The sequence below is a fragment of the Cylas formicarius genome, unplaced genomic scaffold, assembly GCF_029955315.1.
Source record: "Cylas formicarius isolate icCylForm1 unplaced genomic scaffold, icCylForm1.1 PGA_scaffold_2__14_contigs__length_35257938, whole genome shotgun sequence".
Taxonomy (NCBI): domain Eukaryota; kingdom Metazoa; phylum Arthropoda; class Insecta; order Coleoptera; family Brentidae; genus Cylas; species Cylas formicarius.
Window position 1 is genome coordinate 20,274,885 of NW_026844319.1, and position 19,497 is coordinate 20,294,381.

The following is a 19,497-nucleotide window of genomic DNA, read 5'->3' on the forward strand; positions in this document are numbered from 1 at the left end:
GTACCATGTGAAATCATTTCAATCCCTTATCGTTCCAATTGCTTGTGGTTTTGATTATTTTTGACGGTAACAATCCCATGTATGTAAACGCGTAAATTGTGCATTTGATGTTACCATTTGTATCACATGATAATATATTTTTGTGCGTTATTTAGAAATCAAAAATACATCGGTATTTTCGTATTCTTATTAAATTTTCCTATAACATTCGAAAAGAGTTAAAACATTAAACATTTCTTGTTTTTTAAATCTACTAATAATATCATGCTAGTGTTGATCAACAGGCCTTTAAAACAAAGGAAAGTATATTTTTTGGGGTAAGTATGGATATCATATATGACATGATTGCTTTCGAAATAAATAATAACTTAGCAAGTTATTGTATAAATAAAATGCAATCTACATAAATAAATTATTTCCAGCAAATTGTTAATTTTATTTTAACATTTGCATGACGTGATAATACATTTTTGCGCGTATTATTTGAAAATCAAAAATACATAAAACATTAAAACTTTTCTGTTTTCATATTTTATATCTACAAATAATTTCAATGTAGTGTTGATCAACAGTCCCTTAAAATAGTAAATTTGCATATTTGCATAGTAAGGTTGCATATATCTGACAAAAAAAGCATATTTTTTGGGGTAAGTATGAATATTGCGCGTGTGGCATATTACACGATTTATGAGTTATGATGTAAATAAGATACAAAAGTATCATTATATAAATAAAGTATTTCCATGTAAACGCAGCAAATTGTTATTTTATCATATGTATGAAGTGATAATATATTTTTAAACGTATTATTTAGAAATCAATAATAAATAAAATATTAAAAATTTCTTGTTTTTATATTTTATATTTACTAATAATTTCGTGCTAGGGTTGATCAACAATCTTTTACGTATTGCATAGATCCGACAAATAGAAGCATATTTTTTGAGGTAAGTATGCATATTGCACGTGTGGGATATTACATGATTGTTTTCTAAATAAAAATACAAATTATTATGTATGACATGATAATATATTTTTAGGCGTATTATTCGGAAATCAAAAATACATCAGAAAGGATTTAAAACATTAAAAATTTCTTTTTTATATATTTTTATACTTTTTTATAATACCATAAAATTTACTTTTAACAAATATTGAAAAAATAATTGTTTGGACATAAAAAAATAATATTAGATAACAGACAACAACATACATTATACATAAATGAGCAAGACAAAGACAACAATCCCCATGACTATTTCCAAGTATTTTCTAGTGTAAAATTTGCCTCATGCCGGCCACATTTCAGTTTAGATCGAGTTCGCTGGCCGTTAAAAACCGCAATTAAAAAATAAGATAAAAACGTAACTTAAAAAAAAATAACGCACCTCTTTGCGAGTGGCGAACTGGAAATCCCGGAAAACCTACCGTGGACGAAAAAAAAAAAAAAAGAAAAACATCGAACACCAAATTACGTGTACCTTGTCGTCGGGACGCCGACACCGAGAGACAAATTCGCACGGGGTCGCGTGCGACGTGATACGCGAGAGAGATGAGGACGTCGCGACGCGCTCCGGCGTCGTCCTGGGTTCGCGCTCGAATGAATCTCCTCTTGGTCGGGGGACCCGGAGAGACCCACGGCGCCGACAAACAGGTGGAAATTGTCGCGCATCTGGACTCTGGCACCGCCGCCGCCCGTCCGCCCGCAGCAGCAGTTACCCTTCGTGATGTTTTGCCAACGATGCCGTTACAGCCTCCCGGATTTTGACCGCCCGCGTGGAGGCATTTCACTCGACCGTTTAGGGATCGATCTTCCACCTACGGATACACAAAACACAGTAATTAAATTTTGCTACACGCGAAACGGGAGCGCGCCGGATGTCAAAAACAACGAACCAGAGTAACTTCAAGAGTTTCGGTTAATTTCGGATAGATAAAAACGCACAGTTGTATAATGTATAACGGAGTTTCCCACCGACATGTTTAGGGACCACCTAGCGCTAATTAAGTTTAGGAAAGACTTTCGTTTAGAGTTCTCCAACGATATGCCGTTTCTACGACATAACCCGGTATTTAACTTTGGTAAATTTTTATGAAGGTCGCCTAACTCGCTTGAGTTTCTCTTTGTGACCCCCAATAAATAGATTCGCACTTCCACAATGACGTTCATCGGTGAGATTCCTGGATTATTACGTAAGGAGTAAATTTAGCAATAAAACAATGTTAGAATATTTATAAATAAGGTTATTGAACATCAAAATAATCACTATCGTCACTGGACTCGTCCCCCAAATTAATTCTGGCCCTAGTTAAAAAACAATTATAAAAAATCCTTGGAATCTACCAAAAGAGCTGCGTATGATAGTTTTCTATGAAATTCAAAAAACAGAGTTAAGGATAGCTGGCGATTAGTTAATTTCGAACTAAACAGAAATAATCGACACAGGCACTGTGTGGTGGCAACTTTATTACCAGGTCACTTTAATAAGTATTTTAGTGGAATTGCAAATAATATATATATATATATATATATATATATATATATATATATATATATATATATATATATATATATATATATATATATATATATATATATATATATATATATATATATATATATATATATATATATATATATATATATATATATATGATGACACTATATTCCGGAATATTATCCGTTCGCTCGTTGAACTCCGACTGGAATCCTGCAGACGTTCCGCCAAAATCTCACTTGGCATCTTCAATGCTCGCGCTCCGAAAACACTTCGAACACAATCTCTTAATGGATAGAAATGTAGAGGAAGTAGCAAATATGGAATACCGATGGGACAGAATAAAAAAATCAGCATGGTATGCTACATCGATATAGCTATTATCGCGGAAACGGAGGACGATCTACAGAGACAACTACACAAATTCTGTCAGGTAAAGCATGACCTTTGCTAAAGAGCCCATAAGATGTAAGCTAGTAGTTCAGGACAAAATCATTGAGCAAGTTTCACGACTGACATATATGGGTATGGATCTGCCTAGTTATCACAACCCTGTGAACAACCTAAGAAGTCAGATCAACAAAGCTACTGCCATAGCGGGTTGCTTAAGGCAGATGATATGGGCGAACCAACACATGCGAAAGGTTAGGATCTATAAGACCTGTATCAGGCCAATCATGACATACGGAATAGAAACCAGAGAAGAAACCAACAAAACGAAAAGCATGCTTCGAGTAGCCGAAATGAAAATGCTCAGAGCTATAGCGAGAAAAACAAGAAGAGACCGAATTAGAAACGCTGAAATCAGGCAACAATGTGGGGTGCAAGACATCCTGGCATGGGGGAGACAAACAATAAGATATTGGTACGCTCACGTGAGAAGAATGGAAGAGAGAAGACTGCCACGCATTGCACTTGAAGGAAAGCCAATATGGAAAAGAGCACCCGAAGACCAGGACAGCTGGCAGTCCACCTTCCAGGAACTAATACAGAGAAACCTACAAAACTACAGACCACGAGATTTTAAATAAGAATAAGAAGAAGAAGAAGAAGACTTTTATTTCTGCAGATTTTTTATTGTCTTTTAAATATATTTGATAAGTGATTTCATGTTCAATTTCCGCAATGAATAAAGCGTTTTGGTGGGCTTATAAAAACTACTTTCCGCACTTGCTACAGTTAGTGTACAGTCAAAAATTGTTGAATATACACTTGCAATTGTTTTACGGCAACACCTACGATTGGGGCAAAATTTAACGAAAAAGCCTGCAGAACTACCCACTTTAATTACACCCTTTTATTTAATTTATTAAATATTTATAAAATACATATATAGCCTTAGATTTATTTGGAATAAGCCAAGCCAAGTAACCTTTATTAACGTTTTGCCTAATACTATTGGTTTTTTTAAAAGCAGCACGAATACATTCACAGAGTGGAGTGGCCGTTAGAACTGAGAAATTCGTGGTCAACGTACAACTTGGCAACAATGGACATGGCATTTACCCCTTTTTCGGGACTGTGGTTAACGACGCTGACGCTTTAGAGTGCACACCCAATCAGTGCATAATACAATATAGAGTTTAATAAATCAATTGACGCCAAGAGAAATCGTAAAAAAATAATTCAGCAAATATTTTTACAATATACAACATCCTAATTAAGCGTTACAACCGAACGTAAACAAAATTAGACGAAACGACCGCACCAAATCATAAAAGGCGTTATAAAAATTTATTTTCGCCACGAATGCAGTCGTTAACACGCCATTTGGGCGACGAGTCCTCCAAAAAACACGTGCAGAACTGACGCGACACATATGCTTTCGAACTCCGGAAGAAACGTATGAGTAAACTCCTCCATTATTTCGACAGCATGTTTATGCATATCGATGAGCTTTTACCGACGCGCTAGCAGCTTTGGCATCCTTGGAGCAAGTAAAATATTGTCGTTGTCTAAGATTATAAGGTTCGTTCCAAGCGCAGTGAGGAATATATCCAAATCCTAAGCTTCGAGCTACTAAGCTCAAATACACGAAATGGGAAAATAAGTACATTTGTTTAATATATATATAATGTTAAATTTGTAATGTTGGTTATGTTTAATAAATTGTATTCTGTGTATATTGTATGTATCAAATCGGATATTTTCTTTGATTATACATTACCTACATATACATACAATAAAAATAAAGCTATATACAGTATTACTCGTAACCTTATGCGGTCTAGCGCGACAACTATGACCGCAACCGGACAGCCCATAATCAGACTGACAATCGCGAAACCTATCCATAACCCAACATTGCCAAATGATCAGTAAATATGTCATGTCAAAATTTACAAAACTAACCAGCAATACAGTTTATGTATATTGTTATTAATCGGGTTTTATTTTAGGATATTATTACTTATTACTAGATTGGATGACAAACAAGAGGTGCTGGTTCCATAGCTGCGCATTCTACAAATTACCGAATGTAATTTTCTAATGTATCCGAATCAAATGTTACTTAAAATTGTCTGCAATTTTTGGCTTTACGCTTATAACACATTGAACCATAAAGACTATAACAAATGAACAGTGATTGTTTATTCAATAGCAACAAAAGTATGAAATAAGCGTATGACAGAATTAATTAATTAAATCTATTATCGCCAATAATTTACCCACAAAAACGAAGGAAACTTTTTAACGAATTTTAGATTTTTTGCAACACACCCTGTATATAATTCAAACAATGTTCGAATTAGAGGTTAGGCCCTGGATCTCCCACATATACTGGTGTATGAATTTTTCAATGGAGAAAATACTTGTTTTCAGGAACCGTGCAGTACGTCGTAATAGGAAATGACGTCATCGCGTGGTGATTTTTGTTCGATTTTTTTCAAATATCTCGAACAGTGTATGTGGTGATAGACGAAAACTGTAAATACGAAAATTGTAGCCCTTAATGCGGCCTATAACATTCTTTAAACCAATTAGCCATATTTTTTACAAATTTTGATTTAAGGCTGATACTTTTCTCCCGAAAATAGTATATTATTTATTTATTTTTATTAAAAACTCGCTCCGCTGCGCGCGACTCGTGTCAAATAAACTCGTGAGTCAAATGCCGTTTTACCGCACTTGTTGCATACTATACTTTTTCTACGACCGTTAGTTTTTGGATATATTTCCGCAAAACAACACAAATACATTCACTGACATGACCGTCAGAAATGACAAACGTGAAAATTCAAAGCTTGGGAAATATCTCCAAAAACATCCAATTGCTCCCAAATCCGTGTGGTAAAATCCCGGAAATGTCCGAAGTGGCTCGGATTTATGGGAAACGAAACTGACGTGGCAAAGTGACGCTTCCCGCACGCTAGGTGGGTGGGTATTTAGGTATTTTACAGACGAGAGTAGAAAAATACAATTTTCAGGGTCTTTTAGATTCTTTTCCATAATTGACAAACCCTGTATATAAGTTATAGTGATGAATGTTCCGCGTCTGGTGGTTAGAGAATTTTGCCGATGGAATTCACAGTTTTGGAGAAAACAATTTTTTTCTGGAAACCAAAATAACCAAAAAAAATCAATTTTTTTTTTAAAAACACTTTGCGTTATTTGAATGTACCCAACTTGTGTAAAACAAATTAGCATCTGAATCACAGTCTTCTAGTTATGCTACACCCTGTACATTTTCAAAAATTGTCAAGAATAAATATTTGAGGATCTTTTGGCATACATTTTTTTTTCAAAAATAGTGATAAAGCCAAGCTTCCTGGCAATGATGTGAACGTAGAAACCACCAATAGATCCATAGCCGACGTTGGCCATATCACGCCAATCGGCAACAATTACAATCAAAGCCTGGTTAGCAAAGGAAACTCAAACATAATGGCGGAGATTACCCTTCAAAGATACAGTGACCCGCGAAGAAACGCATAACCGACAGTCTACTAGCATTAAGCAGACCAAATCTAAAAATTCTCTTAGAGATGTACACCAGACACTGCAGCTTCTAACAGCGTATGCACAAGATTAACCTCAAAAACAATGAGGAATACCGGTTGTGCATGATGAATGAGGAAACGGCAGAGCCCATATTGTGCAGTTGCTCGGTAGTCCTCAAAACTGGGGGCCGAAAACCTCAAACTTAAAGTTGGAACAAAATATTTCCGGACAGTATAGTGGACTTTCTACGAAGACTGAATCTAATGGGAGTGAATACTTGCGTCGCAATGGATCACCGGAGCATAGCAAAAGGCTGGGACATCGACCACACACAATAAATCCTAGTTAATAACAGCAGGGCATGCATGAATATTTTTATCGAAACTTCTGACAATGTTACGTAAGGAACGCAGTCGAATCTAGAATTGGAAGTTTCTGCAGTCGATGTAGTGAAGAAAATTACTATCAAACATTTAAGTGGAAATGTTATTCGATACGAGTGAGGAATTACTAATTACAGAAACTGAGACATCAACAATAATTTCGCTCATATGTTCAAATGGCAATGCAAAACGTGTCAGTTTAAGTTCCCGCTCCTGAAACAGCTCTTGGATCATATGAAAACGTGCGGTGTCGTTGAAAAACACCCGGAGCCTCCGCCGACCGGAAAAAGCAATTAAAAAAACAAGTCACAAACGCGACCCCAAATCGGACAAATCTTTCTGGGTTTGCGACGAATGTCCTCAGGTGTTCGCGTCGTCGGAGCTCCTCGAGGAGCACAAAACTACCCACCAACGACAAAAATCCTTGCAACCCAATAAAAAGCTTAAAGCTGACTTCAGATACGATAAAAATCTAAACTTGTATTTGTGCCTCAAGTGTTTAATTTACGTGAACGACAAGTCCGAGCTCACCGATCACCTGGACAACCACCCGGAGTTCGCTTGCGGGCAGTGTCTGGAGAAGTTTCCAAGCGTGGTCGCTTTGGGGATGCATTCGGCCGAGCACGATGCGAATAACCGCATTACCTGTCCCCTTTGTACGTTCAGTTGCGACAGCAAAAATTCCTTGCTCGGCCATATTCATTTAACGCATTCCAACGGACACGAGTGCGTCGTGTGCTTCAAAACTTTTCCGAGCTCCGGCCACTTGCTCGTTCACCAAGTGCACAAACACAAAGCGCAAACGAAAGAGAGCATCCTGATGGGAGAGCACTTGACGCGTCCGTCGACCAGCGAAAGCAAGATATACTTATGCGATAGCTGCGGCAAAGAGTTCTCATCGAAGTATCGCCTGGAGTGTCATATTAGGGCCACGCACGAGGGTGTCAAGCCTGCCGCTGGTCATTTACCGGGAAAGATACGATGAAGAAACACGAACAAATTCACACGGGTGAGAAGCCGTACTCCTGCGAGTACTGCAGGAATAGGTTCCGCCTGAACGGACCTTTCAAAGTACACCTGAGGATTCACACGGGCGAGAGGCCGTACGTATGTCACTTCTGCAACAAGGGTTTTTATCACGAACCAGTGTCTCAAGCAGCATCGTAACACATGTACACACAGTATATTTGTTTTCTAATGATGAATTAAATAGTCTCGAATGTACGCTGAGCTGTGGGGGTCACTCAAACTCTTTGAGGAGACTTTTTCACCTGTTCGCCACTCTGTAATGCATTGTAAGTTTGAACGGATACTAATTTGTATTTCGGTTTTGTGGCCATAAATACTCATTTCATTGAAATAGAGCGACTCTGTTACTAACAATGGAAATTTTCTGGTCCCTCATGGACCGAATTTAATGTTTCTTCATAATTTTATTTCATGAAGTTCTATACTGTTCTGCTTCGTGTTTACATTGCTAATAGATTTCAGGTATAATGTTTTTACCTTTGTTTTCGTGGTTTGGGTCATTTAATCTCAGGATGAGATTAACAAAACAGGTTAAGTAGGTTAAAGGTTATCGTATTGCCTTTGTTGCTTGAAAACGCGGACTACAAACTACTACAAAAGGGCCAATATCTTCGGTAAAGGTTATTATTAAAAGCTAAGAATTGAATAAAAGAAACAAACGTAGTGGTGTTCAGTCCATGATGAGGACCTATCAAGACCGAAGTTATGCCTATCTTGTATACAGGGTGTTCGTACTCGTTGACTCGTCAGCCTCTTTCTTCTCTTGCAGCGGTTCTTGGTCCCCTTTTATTCATATTATCAGGTTTGATCCTCTTTTACCAAGTCTTCTGTGTATGTGTTGATGAATGCCTTAGCAGATGGACCGTTTCTATTGGGATAAACCTAGATATAAAGCCGTCTTGCTTGATCTGCACTTCCATTTGCTCTTCCGTAGCCAAAATGCGTATCGCGATATTCAGTATTTGAATATGCCTGATGGACCATCACAGTAGCAATGACTTTTTCAAATTTCCTGTAGTACTGTAGTACACTTATCGACTCAAAACGAGAGTAACAATTTTTGAGGATTTGTGATTCTGCTTAAGGCAATCTGGTCTATTTTGCAATAACAGTCTAAATAAATAAAATACAGGGACAATAAAAAAATGTTCTAGGCAAAGTGCCCTCTACTGACAGATTTCTGAAACGTTTTCATTTTGTAACGATCACTTTTTGACAATTTTGACAAAATTTAAATGGGAAAATATTACAATTTGTTACATGATTTACTATATTTATTATATTTAATGTTACTGTTAACGTTATTTTATCGTAAAGTAAACAACCTCAATAAACAATAAATTATCCCTTAAGAATCCGTGCGTAATTCCTTTAAGCATCCTACCAAATGCAAGCTAAAGTCAACAAGATACACAGTGAATCAGGTCGTAGTACACTTTGGATCAACAAATTGAATGCATTGACGTTTCTTCTGTTGCAAAGTAGGACCAACGCTACTGGTTGTGCTAGTGGAAATAGATTTGCCATTTTTGGCAATTTTTTTGGAATACCGGGCGCCAGGTATACCAGCAACCGTTATAATGAGTATTTTTTAATTTTAGCCCTCGACCATGAGATTGATTTATTAAACTACATTATTTCGTTGCAATAACACCCTGTATAACTACGGTCCGACGAAATTCAGATGTTTCCAATTGTCTCGTTTGTCCTTGCCAACCAGAACAAAACGACGAAAGGGGAAATTAGAGGCCGATCGATTGTCTGCGGGTTTCACTCTAGGACCGTAAATACCGAAGATGCCGACATCCACGTGGGGGAAATGCAGTTTCATCCCAGTCCCCGTGTTTCGATAAGTGCCATTAGATCTCCGCCTCTTGGCCGATATTGTTTTTCGATATCCGGTCGCCGCCGTTTAACTTCGTTAAAAACATCTCCACAAAACACATCTATACATCGCGAGCGTTCGGATAACAAGAAAACCCAATTCCCGAAATCGACGCTAACTGACTTTGAAAAACACAATCGCGGATATTACGAGATTGGACCAGACTTCAACCTTACTAAAAATTGGATCTGTATGGATAACGTTGCTCGCTCACATAAAATTTCATTAGGCGAACGAAGGCAAGATACCGTACCGGGAAACAATTTTGGACAATAAATCTTATCAAAATGATAGCATTAACGGCCGCAAACGAGTTTCTTGCTATAGATAGCGACTCGCGAAAAATAAACCGCCTGAACCTAAACTGAAAAATAGATTCTTGAGGTATACACCCGACCGAACAGAATAAAAACAATATAAAATAAGTTTATTCATATTCATGAATATCCATAAACTCCATACCTAACATCATGGAGAAAAAATAAAGAGAGACGCAGTTTGTGGCAACATCTGACAAAACGTTTGTTTAGTTTAGTTTAGAAACTTATTATTAGAAACTTATTAATTCATTGATGATGCAGATTGGGCGAGTTAGCATTTAACCTGACCACCATTGCAACCCAAAAGATATATTTATGACACACTCAACTTTTACCTTCTTTCTGCATATGGCTGAAGTTTGCAAATATTTCAGTGGACCAGTTCGTTACTTATCATAATTAAAAAAATGTATTCCATTGGACATTCTGCGTACGTAATCAAAAAACCCATATCGAATGTTGCTATCAAGAAAATATCCCTTTTTTTAATTGAATGTTAATTTAATTAATCAATCTCGAAGAAATCTAACGTTGTCCTGGAGATTCAACCAAACCACTAAAGAGCTACTTAGGAGAGCTGCAACTACCTTGAAACCGTCGAGAATATATAAAACTACCCCCAATTATAAAATATCCAAAAGTTCGTTATATTTATTTCGCAATCTCAAAAAAATCAGACGATGTGTCAGATGGATTAGGCTCGAAACCTCGAAACGGTCGGGAAGCTATAAAACTACACTCAATAATGAAATAACAAAATATTCGTTTTATTTATTTCGGAATCTCAAAAAAACCTGACGTTGTCCCAGATATTTAATTAAGGGTCCCGTAGGAGAGCTTCAAAATGATGCATTACTCAACCACCTTGAAACAGTCGGGAAGAAATAAAACCACCCCTAATTATGAAATACCCAAATTTCGTCATATTTATTCTCCAAAAAATCAGACGTTGTCCCAGATATTGAATTAGACCATTGAAAAGCCACTTGGGAGAGCTTCAAAATGATGTATTACGTAACCATCTCGAAACGGTTGGGAAGATATACCCCCAATAATGATATACCCCAAAATTTTGAAGCTCTCTTAAGGGGCTCTTTAATGGTTCCCTTACAATATTTCCATGCTTACGTACCCAGCACGTCAACAGGAATATGTTTTTTTTTTAATTATGATAAGTAACGAACTGGTCCACTGTCATACTTGCAAATCCGAATCCAAATCCAAATCTAACTTCAGCCACATCTGCTTAGACTTAATTACTTCGATTGTGGCTCCTTCGAGTAGTTCGTTGCTTATGGTTTGGTTCAGGTTAAGCCAGGACCATCAGCTGACCTATCAGCCTTCCTTTTGAAGCTTATCAGGTCTGTTGTAAATTTAGATCATAGGCCTCTGAGGAATTCCACTGCCGAGATAATTTCTCCATCCAATTTTTGAGGGCAGATTTTGCAATGGGCTTGGCCATCCTATGAAAGCCTTATGACAATCCAAAACTAACTGGCATGTTATTTGGGTCGATTGCATAGATTTTATTGTCGCTCGGCTGTTGGCATGGATCCGAATTGTTTTATTATGAAAATTGTTGGGTCTTCATTTCTCTTACCCATTATTCTAGTGCTGGATTCATATATTCCAACTTCTACTACTTCTTGAGTTTTTAAGCAGTCGGTGTACCAAATTATTTCTGCCTTTCCAGGTAGGCCACTTTTCCAATCTTGGATGGGATTTCAGTCTTGTAATGTTTGACAAAGCAGCATTTGAACAAACTTTGTTTGTTGTGAAATAGTATATTATACAAGTGCGGTAAACGGCATTTGACTCACGAGTTTATTTGACACGAGCGGAGCGCAGCGGAGCGATTGTTTAATAAACGAGTGACTTTAAAAGTTTACCGAACGTGTTGCATATTACACTTTTTCTACGACCGTTAGTTTTTGCGTACATTTTCGCACACGAATACATTCACTGACATGACAGTCAGAATTGACAAACGTCAATATTGAAGGCGTGGGAAATATCTCCGAAAACATCCGAATGCTCCCAAACCAGTGCGGTAAAATCCCGGAAATGACAGGAGTGGCTCAGATCCCTGGAAAACGAAACTCACGTGGTAAAGTGAAAATCTTTTCCTTCTACACTTTTAAAATAAAATACTAAAGATCGAATACGCTATCTGGATTTTGTAAATAAATGATGAAAATTTAATTGAAAAAAGACATTATTAAAACCTGAATGTAAAAAGGCCTCGCAATTTAATTAATAATTTAATTAATTTTAGTATTTTTAAGTCTCCAATTTTAAATATTTCTTTCCGACCTGACTTCTGTCTTTGAATCATTCTTTCGCTCATACTGAAAATGTGTTTCTCTCATTAAATCGAGATTCTCTTGTTCCTAAGTGTTCCCAGTTGAAAATACTAGGCCTAGTAAAGCAGCAGTATTCACTTGTTTTTCTAATAAGAAGTTACAGAAGCTAAGTCTTACTGGTGGGTCAAAAGGTAACAAATTCTAGACCGAATTGTCCTAGAATCAATGTTGACATTAAGGGATGCATTTTTTTAAACTAAAGAACAATGCGATTGCCAGAATGACCTCAAATATTTTCCAAAATCGACAGCATGGATATAGGTCTATAGTTGTACACCTCATTTCTTGGGCCTCATTTTTGAATTGATGCTTTTGCTTTACCAAGGTAGACGGTGTAAACGAAAGCATCAAGATATTGAAAACGCAAAAAAGGACAAAAGAGGAAAGAAAAGGAAAAATTAGGATTTCAAAAAATTTCATTTTATGTCGGCAAAAAAAACATCTTCGGGAGGTATAAAGTATAAAGGTTAATACCCGCTTGAATTTATGGCGTTACGAATGCAACCCGGAAGGCAAAGTAATGTTATTTAGGATTAACCGGAACGAGCCTACGGGTTTCGCTTTTGACCAGCGTGAAAAAACAATAAAACCATGATGGGAAAGCGAGCGACAAACACTTTCCGTACGGCAGCTTTAATTAGGCGTCTTCCTTTTTTTGATTACAAAGGGGTCGTTAGTTAGGAGGCGTGATTAAAAAAAAAATCGATTCGAAAGAGTACGTTAATTAACTCGGGTGTTTTTGTGCCCGACGCCTTTTAAAGTCGATTAACTTTCCATTAAGGGCGTCCGTCGACGCTCGTGAAACGGAAGTCGTGTGTTTTAGTTTCTAGTGATTTTAGCCCGATCGCAGTGAATGTTTAATATTGTCTTTGCGATTTTTGTTCGTGAAAATTAGTAATTATCGAGATGTTGATTTTGAAATATATGAAATTAAACAGGGTGCTAAAAACTTTATGTGCAAGAATTTATTTTTTCACTATCCTTTCTGCGGCTAACAGAACGGAGAAAACACTTAAAGAATTTCGAAAACATTTTTAAAATTAACATTCATTTGAAAATTTTGAATTTGTTTAACTCACTTCATGCTTCTTCAACAAAAATGTTTTATGTTGGTGTATCGATTATTCTGTTTCAATTTCAATCTCAATTTATTGCAAAAAAAAGATGTAGTATTGGTTAGTTCAAATCAGCAATATAAAACTATTACTATACTTGAATTAAATCCACTTATTAGTTTTAAATTTCTGGAATTTTGAAAAAATTTAGAATGCAAAGCGAAGAAAATAAAGCACCTATTTTAAGTCGATAATACTATTTCAAATTCGCTCTACTCATAAATAAATGTAATATAAATTTGTAATATAAATTTTTAAAGAAATATATTTGTTTATTGTTTAAGACCTTTTTCCAAATGGCGTTTTTATCAAAACTAAACTAATTCAGCTCAATGAAAAATTTCCAGGTTTTCAGAGGCCTTAGAGTTGAAGTGCAGTTTGCCGCTAATTTTTGTGAGTTTTCGACCGGAGTATTTACATCAAAGTTTTAATTGACGTAGGACCCAGTTATGCGAATTGGTGATTGATATGTTCGGGGTGAAGTTGTTGATTAAATAGTCTAACGATTTGTCTCAATTTGACCCGTCAGTGATTATTTCGAATTATTTATCCAACTGTCACAACGTTGTCGCGTGCGCCAAACTGGAAAGTTTTGATTGCGTACGGCACGAACGCTTAATTAATCAATTCAATGCACAGGATGTCTCGAAATAAAACGTCAATATTTTAGTCACGTATTCCTCTCCGAAAAATAGAGATTATATTATATCATGCAAAACGTGAGATTAAGACCACTTTAGTCGCGAGTTTGAGTTGGTATAAGCGGCGCGAGTGTCTAAGTTTATTGAGCATTCATCATAATTTTTTTATGCATTTTTCAAGATGAATTAGAGTAAGGAATAGAATGCTGGACTCTTAATGTCAATCACCTTAATTTATACTCCTAGTGTCTTCAAAAGGCATCTTCCTGGTGGGGTGAAGGATTGCTACCTCACTAAAAACTCTGTCTTCTTCTTCTGGCAGGTGCTTTTTAAACCAACTAAACTTATAACAAAGATATAGTACATATAAATACTACAATAACTGAAGTTTATCTTATGTAGAGAACGGTATAGAAGAATGAGAGGATACAAAGAAAAAGAAAGAAAAGGAGAAAAAAAACAGGACTACAGGAGAACAAAAAAGAAGATTTTTCTTCATTTAAGCAAAATGCTTCGCTAATTAGTGAACCATCGTTAAAATGCCGTTCTAGTTATCAACGTGTCAAAAATTTGCATTATGCGTCTTTTGAGTGAACAAATAGATTGGGTAAAATTTACATTTATTTTTTTAAAAATCTTTTTTTACTATAGTATAGTCTTCGAATATCTATGTTGTGATCATCCGTGCAATATGTTAGTTTTTCATGAAGATAGGGACTACATTTTAACTTAATTATTTTATAATATAGTCATACTGAATGCAAAGCATGTCGCTGAACCATGGAAAGCCATCCCAACTCTTCAAGCTTGTAGGAAACTCTTTTCCTCATCCGAATTCCGAATTTTGGACTTTTTGTATCCTTTTAATGTCAGCAGAATCCAGAAATGATCCATATATTGTATCAACGAAATTAAAATGTGGAAGTATTAACGTTTCACACAGAAGTGACTTAGTTTGTGGAGATAATTCAAGTCGGTGCGAATATTATTATATTATTATTACCTTAACGCTGAAAATGCTCTCTTTATACATAAAGTTATGTGTTCTTTAAATTTTAAATTCACGTCAATACCTAAGTTTTTTGAATGATTTTTTAAATGAGATTGTATTATTCCCCAATCTAAGTTTTATACGTTCCGTTAACTCTTCTCGAATGTTATCATTACAGAATAACCGGGCTACATTTCAAGGCGGTGTCAATCACAATTTTTTAAGAGATTGTCCAAGTCAGAGTTTAGAAGGTAGTTAACAGCATTAACCTACGCCGGGGAAAACGACGTGAATCATACAATGCTGAACGGAATTGCAGCTGTTTCACATTAGCACTAGCACTATAGCAATTAGCACGCGTAGGTAATACGTTCTTCTTTCTGTATATCTACGTTTCCTCTATTATTGCAAGTTTTTTCCTGGACCTGCAGGTCCACACGTATCAGCCCGGCAATGAGTGGGACTGCCCCAGCCGACGCGGTCCATAAAGCACAGCAGTGCTGGCTACCACTTCATGATTGACTAAATTGAACTGACGGTTGAACAGCTTATACTAGTGTATATTCTAATATAGACTTTTTACCACACTGCACTCTCAATTGGCGATATTATAACGCTTTAGTTTGATAAATTTATTAAAAAAGAATTAAATGGAAACGTGGTATTTTGTTTCATCATAGAAAATATTTAACACTTATTTCCAAAACTGAGAGAACGATTTATTTTCTGATTGTGGTACTTCAGTAGCAGCAAATTCTTGAAGAAAAAAATCCGTTTTCCGAGTCTAATTTACGAAGCCCCGCAAACAAACTAAAATAGGGGGCAGGTAATCGCTTATAGACCACGGCGAAGCAATTATTCGAGATACATCTTGGCCGAACCGCTGTCACTCTGTTTTCCCTTTAATGAAGTATCACTTTCAGAACTTGTCGCGGAAGTAAGCATTATAGTTGCCGTAAATTAAGCTGCCTGCCGGTTGCCTAACTAAAACTTCGCTCGGAAGTTTTCGGGAACGAGGGAACTCCGACTGATTATCCTAATGGGGACGGATCAAGGCAAAGTGAACCGATTTGCGTTTTACTTTTTAGCGTTCCTTTGTGCGAGGATAATTGCCTCCCGTCGGTTCTGTCTTGGGTTTGTTATTTTGTTATTTTCGGGGTTGGCGTAAGTGGATTCGCTTCGGTAGTGCTTTCGTCGGTTTAAGGGAGCCAATCAATTCCCCTGACCGTCTCCCGAGTTCTGGGGGTATTTAATATTTCCGGGGTAATATAATAGTTCGTTACACCGTTGATAAAATTTTCGTAGAGGGGGGTTAATTGACGAAAGAAGGGATGCAGGGACACCCATTCTTCGTCGCGTTCCTGTAGGGAATTACGCAACAAACTTTGTTATGAAAACTTGTGGAAATGGATTAAGCTTTGCTCGATACGAGAGAAACGGAGTGTATTTAACGAGCTTCCAAAAACGAAGGGCTTAAAGTAAGTGAACAAGTTAATTTAGTAGAAAGATGTATGTTCCTAGCAATGTTCAAAATCTATCATTATATAATATAAAATTCCTATGTATTGGATAGAATGCGGATTTGACAGTCACCAAAAATAGTATATTATGCAACAAGTGCGGTAAACGGTATTTGACTCACTAACATTTTACATTTCATAATATTTCAGCATACAGAAGTCAGCGTACTGACTAAAGGATTTATTTATTTATTTAACCCGTCGAAGAGATCGTTTCCAGCGTCGAAGCAAGTCTTTGCACCATAGACGAACAAGATGCGGGGTTAATACGGCAAGATGTCGCCAGAGTTTTAAGACAGTCAAAACCACCACAACCAAACTTAAGCAGAGAAGAAATGCATGCACTGAGAAATCTAAACAAAAACGAAAATATCATAATACTGCCAGCAGACAAAGGAAATGCCACTGTCGTCATGAATGCATCGGATTATAATGCAAAATTGTAGGATGTTTTAAACGACCCAATATACAAACTAGTCACCAGAGATCTCACGGCATATTTGGAAAAAACAACTAAATCGAAAATTCTCGGTTCATCAATAAACGGATACAAAGAAGAAACTTAAAATCGAGTCGTTGTCCAAAATTCTACGGGCTCCCAAAAATACACTAGGACGAGGTTCCCCTGCGTATAATCGTGAGCGCCTTTAACTCATCAGTATACAAGCTGGAAAACATCTAGCCAGTGCACTATAGCCCATAGTGGAAAAGGCAGATTCCTATGTCAAGAATTCAGAACATTTCACTCAGATTTTAGGTTCTCTCAGGATAGATAAAGACTACATTATAGCAAGCTTCGATGTCAAATCTCTATACCCGAGCATTCCAGGAGAGAAGGCACTCCTGCTTATAGAAGAAAACGAAGATCTTCCGCCGTACATAATGGATCTGTCAAGACACTGCCTGAAAAATGCTTACTTCATGCATAACGAGAAAATATACCGACAAGTAGATGGAGCAGCAATGGGATCATCTCTCTCACCTGTGATTGCCAACCCCTTCATGATATACTTCGAAAAGAAAGCAATAGAGAATGGAAATCTGAAGCCAAAACTATGGTCAAGATACGTAGATGACGTATTTTTTTTATGGCCTTTTGGCGAGGAGGAGCTTTTGAAATTCCTAGAACATCTGAATTCCAGTCATCCAAGGATTCAATTCACAATAGAACTTGAAGAGGATAACAGTCTGCTTTTCTAGATGTGTACATCACAAGAACTGAAGAGGGACACCTGGAACACACTGTCTATAGAAAACCAACACACACCAACAAATATCTGAACGCTAAATCTCATCACCACCCATCACAGATACAGGCAGTGGCAAATACATTAATTGCTCGGTCCTTCAGACTCACGAACGAGAAGAACAGAAATGACGAACTGAAGAAAATTAGTATCTGTCTTCGACAAAACGGATACCAAAACCGCAGCATCAGCAAGGCAATCAACGAAGATCGATTGCTGTCCTGCCATACATCAAGAATCGACAGAACAGACAGAATCGGTCGAATATTGCGGAGGCACGAGATATCAACGGCATACACGCCTGATCATACCATTGGAGCAATACTAAGAAACCCAAAGCAAAAAATTACTCTGGAAAACCAATGAGTATAGAGTGGCTGAGTCGAAATTGCTGACGTTTTGCCAATCATCCTGAAGAAGAAGAAGCCAACAGCAAAAACCGACGCAGGAGGAATCCAGAAGTTTTGTAAAAAGTAGGAATTTGCTATTTATTATAACTGGGAAATAAAAGCTGTTTTCTAACAAAATCTAATTATTTTGTCCTATTTAAGTGTAACGTCGTAGTAAAGTAATGACTGATTTAAAATCTCTGTTTTCGGTTTAAGTTTTTGTAACTGTTTTTATATTTTCAAATATATTATTAGTCCGATGTTTACAATTTTGATACAAACTAAGGGTCGTATTCTGGATTTTTGGTAATAATTTTCCTCTGTTTTGAGGAAGCCACGCTTCCTCTCCAAACGAATCAAATTTCAATTCCATTTACGCCCCACGCGTGCTTTGAAACGTATTCACTACTAGTTTCTTTGTTTCGCAACACAATTAACTAGGCAGCATAGTATTAATTATACATTTACCTTTAATTATTCTAAGCTTCGTGGGTAACGAATTGGCATGAATTGCGGTACATAAAAGCAAAATATAAACTCTACGTATGTTAAAATGAACCAAAAATTATGGAAACGTTCTGGCGCAATATTTATTTCTACTTTCGAAAACAAAGTTATATTATAATTGTATTGTAATTAGAAAATAACACCCTTCATTGGTGACGTTCTGGGAAAGTAAATAAATAACAGATGTCTATCAGTTGCTTTAATGTTTACATGTTTATGTTACAATTCTATCAGATATAAATATTAATTTTCATTTATGTACTATGATCTAGCTAATAATCTAGCTAATTTTATTATATTTACAACTGTTTTTTATAGAATAATTTTCGCTTACTGAAAAGCAAAGTTTTTCAGATTGACGGCAAATTGTTGATCAAAATAAGCAGTTACTTTATAATCAAATTAACATAAATCAGTCATGCCTATAATCTCTAAGGATATTAGTAGATATAAAATTGTTTTCCGCTCTTTCCACGAATCTGCTATTTTAATTTAATAACTATTTCTGCATAAAACGAAAATTAATGCTACCCAATTTGTTCTTAGTACCAGAATAATATCCGTAATTTTAAAACCATCCACCCATTAAAATTTTTTGGGTATTAAACCAATTTTCAATATTAAGTTTCGCACAACAACAATCAAAATTTTAATTTATGAAAGTATT

General features: G+C 36.4%; 1 protein-coding gene across 1 annotated transcript; it reads left to right on the forward strand.

Annotated features, from left to right (window-relative positions):
• Positions 1-2,853: 2,853 nt before the first annotated feature.
• Positions 2,854-7,808, forward strand: LOC132698648 (zinc finger protein 761-like). Its single transcript, XM_060664842.1, has 3 exons — positions 2,854-2,931; positions 2,984-3,373; positions 7,188-7,808. Exons 1-3 carry the CDS (start codon positions 2,854-2,856, stop codon positions 7,806-7,808), a joined length of 1,089 nt encoding a protein of 362 aa, XP_060520825.1.
• The last annotated feature ends 11,689 nt before the right edge of the window (positions 7,809-19,497 follow it).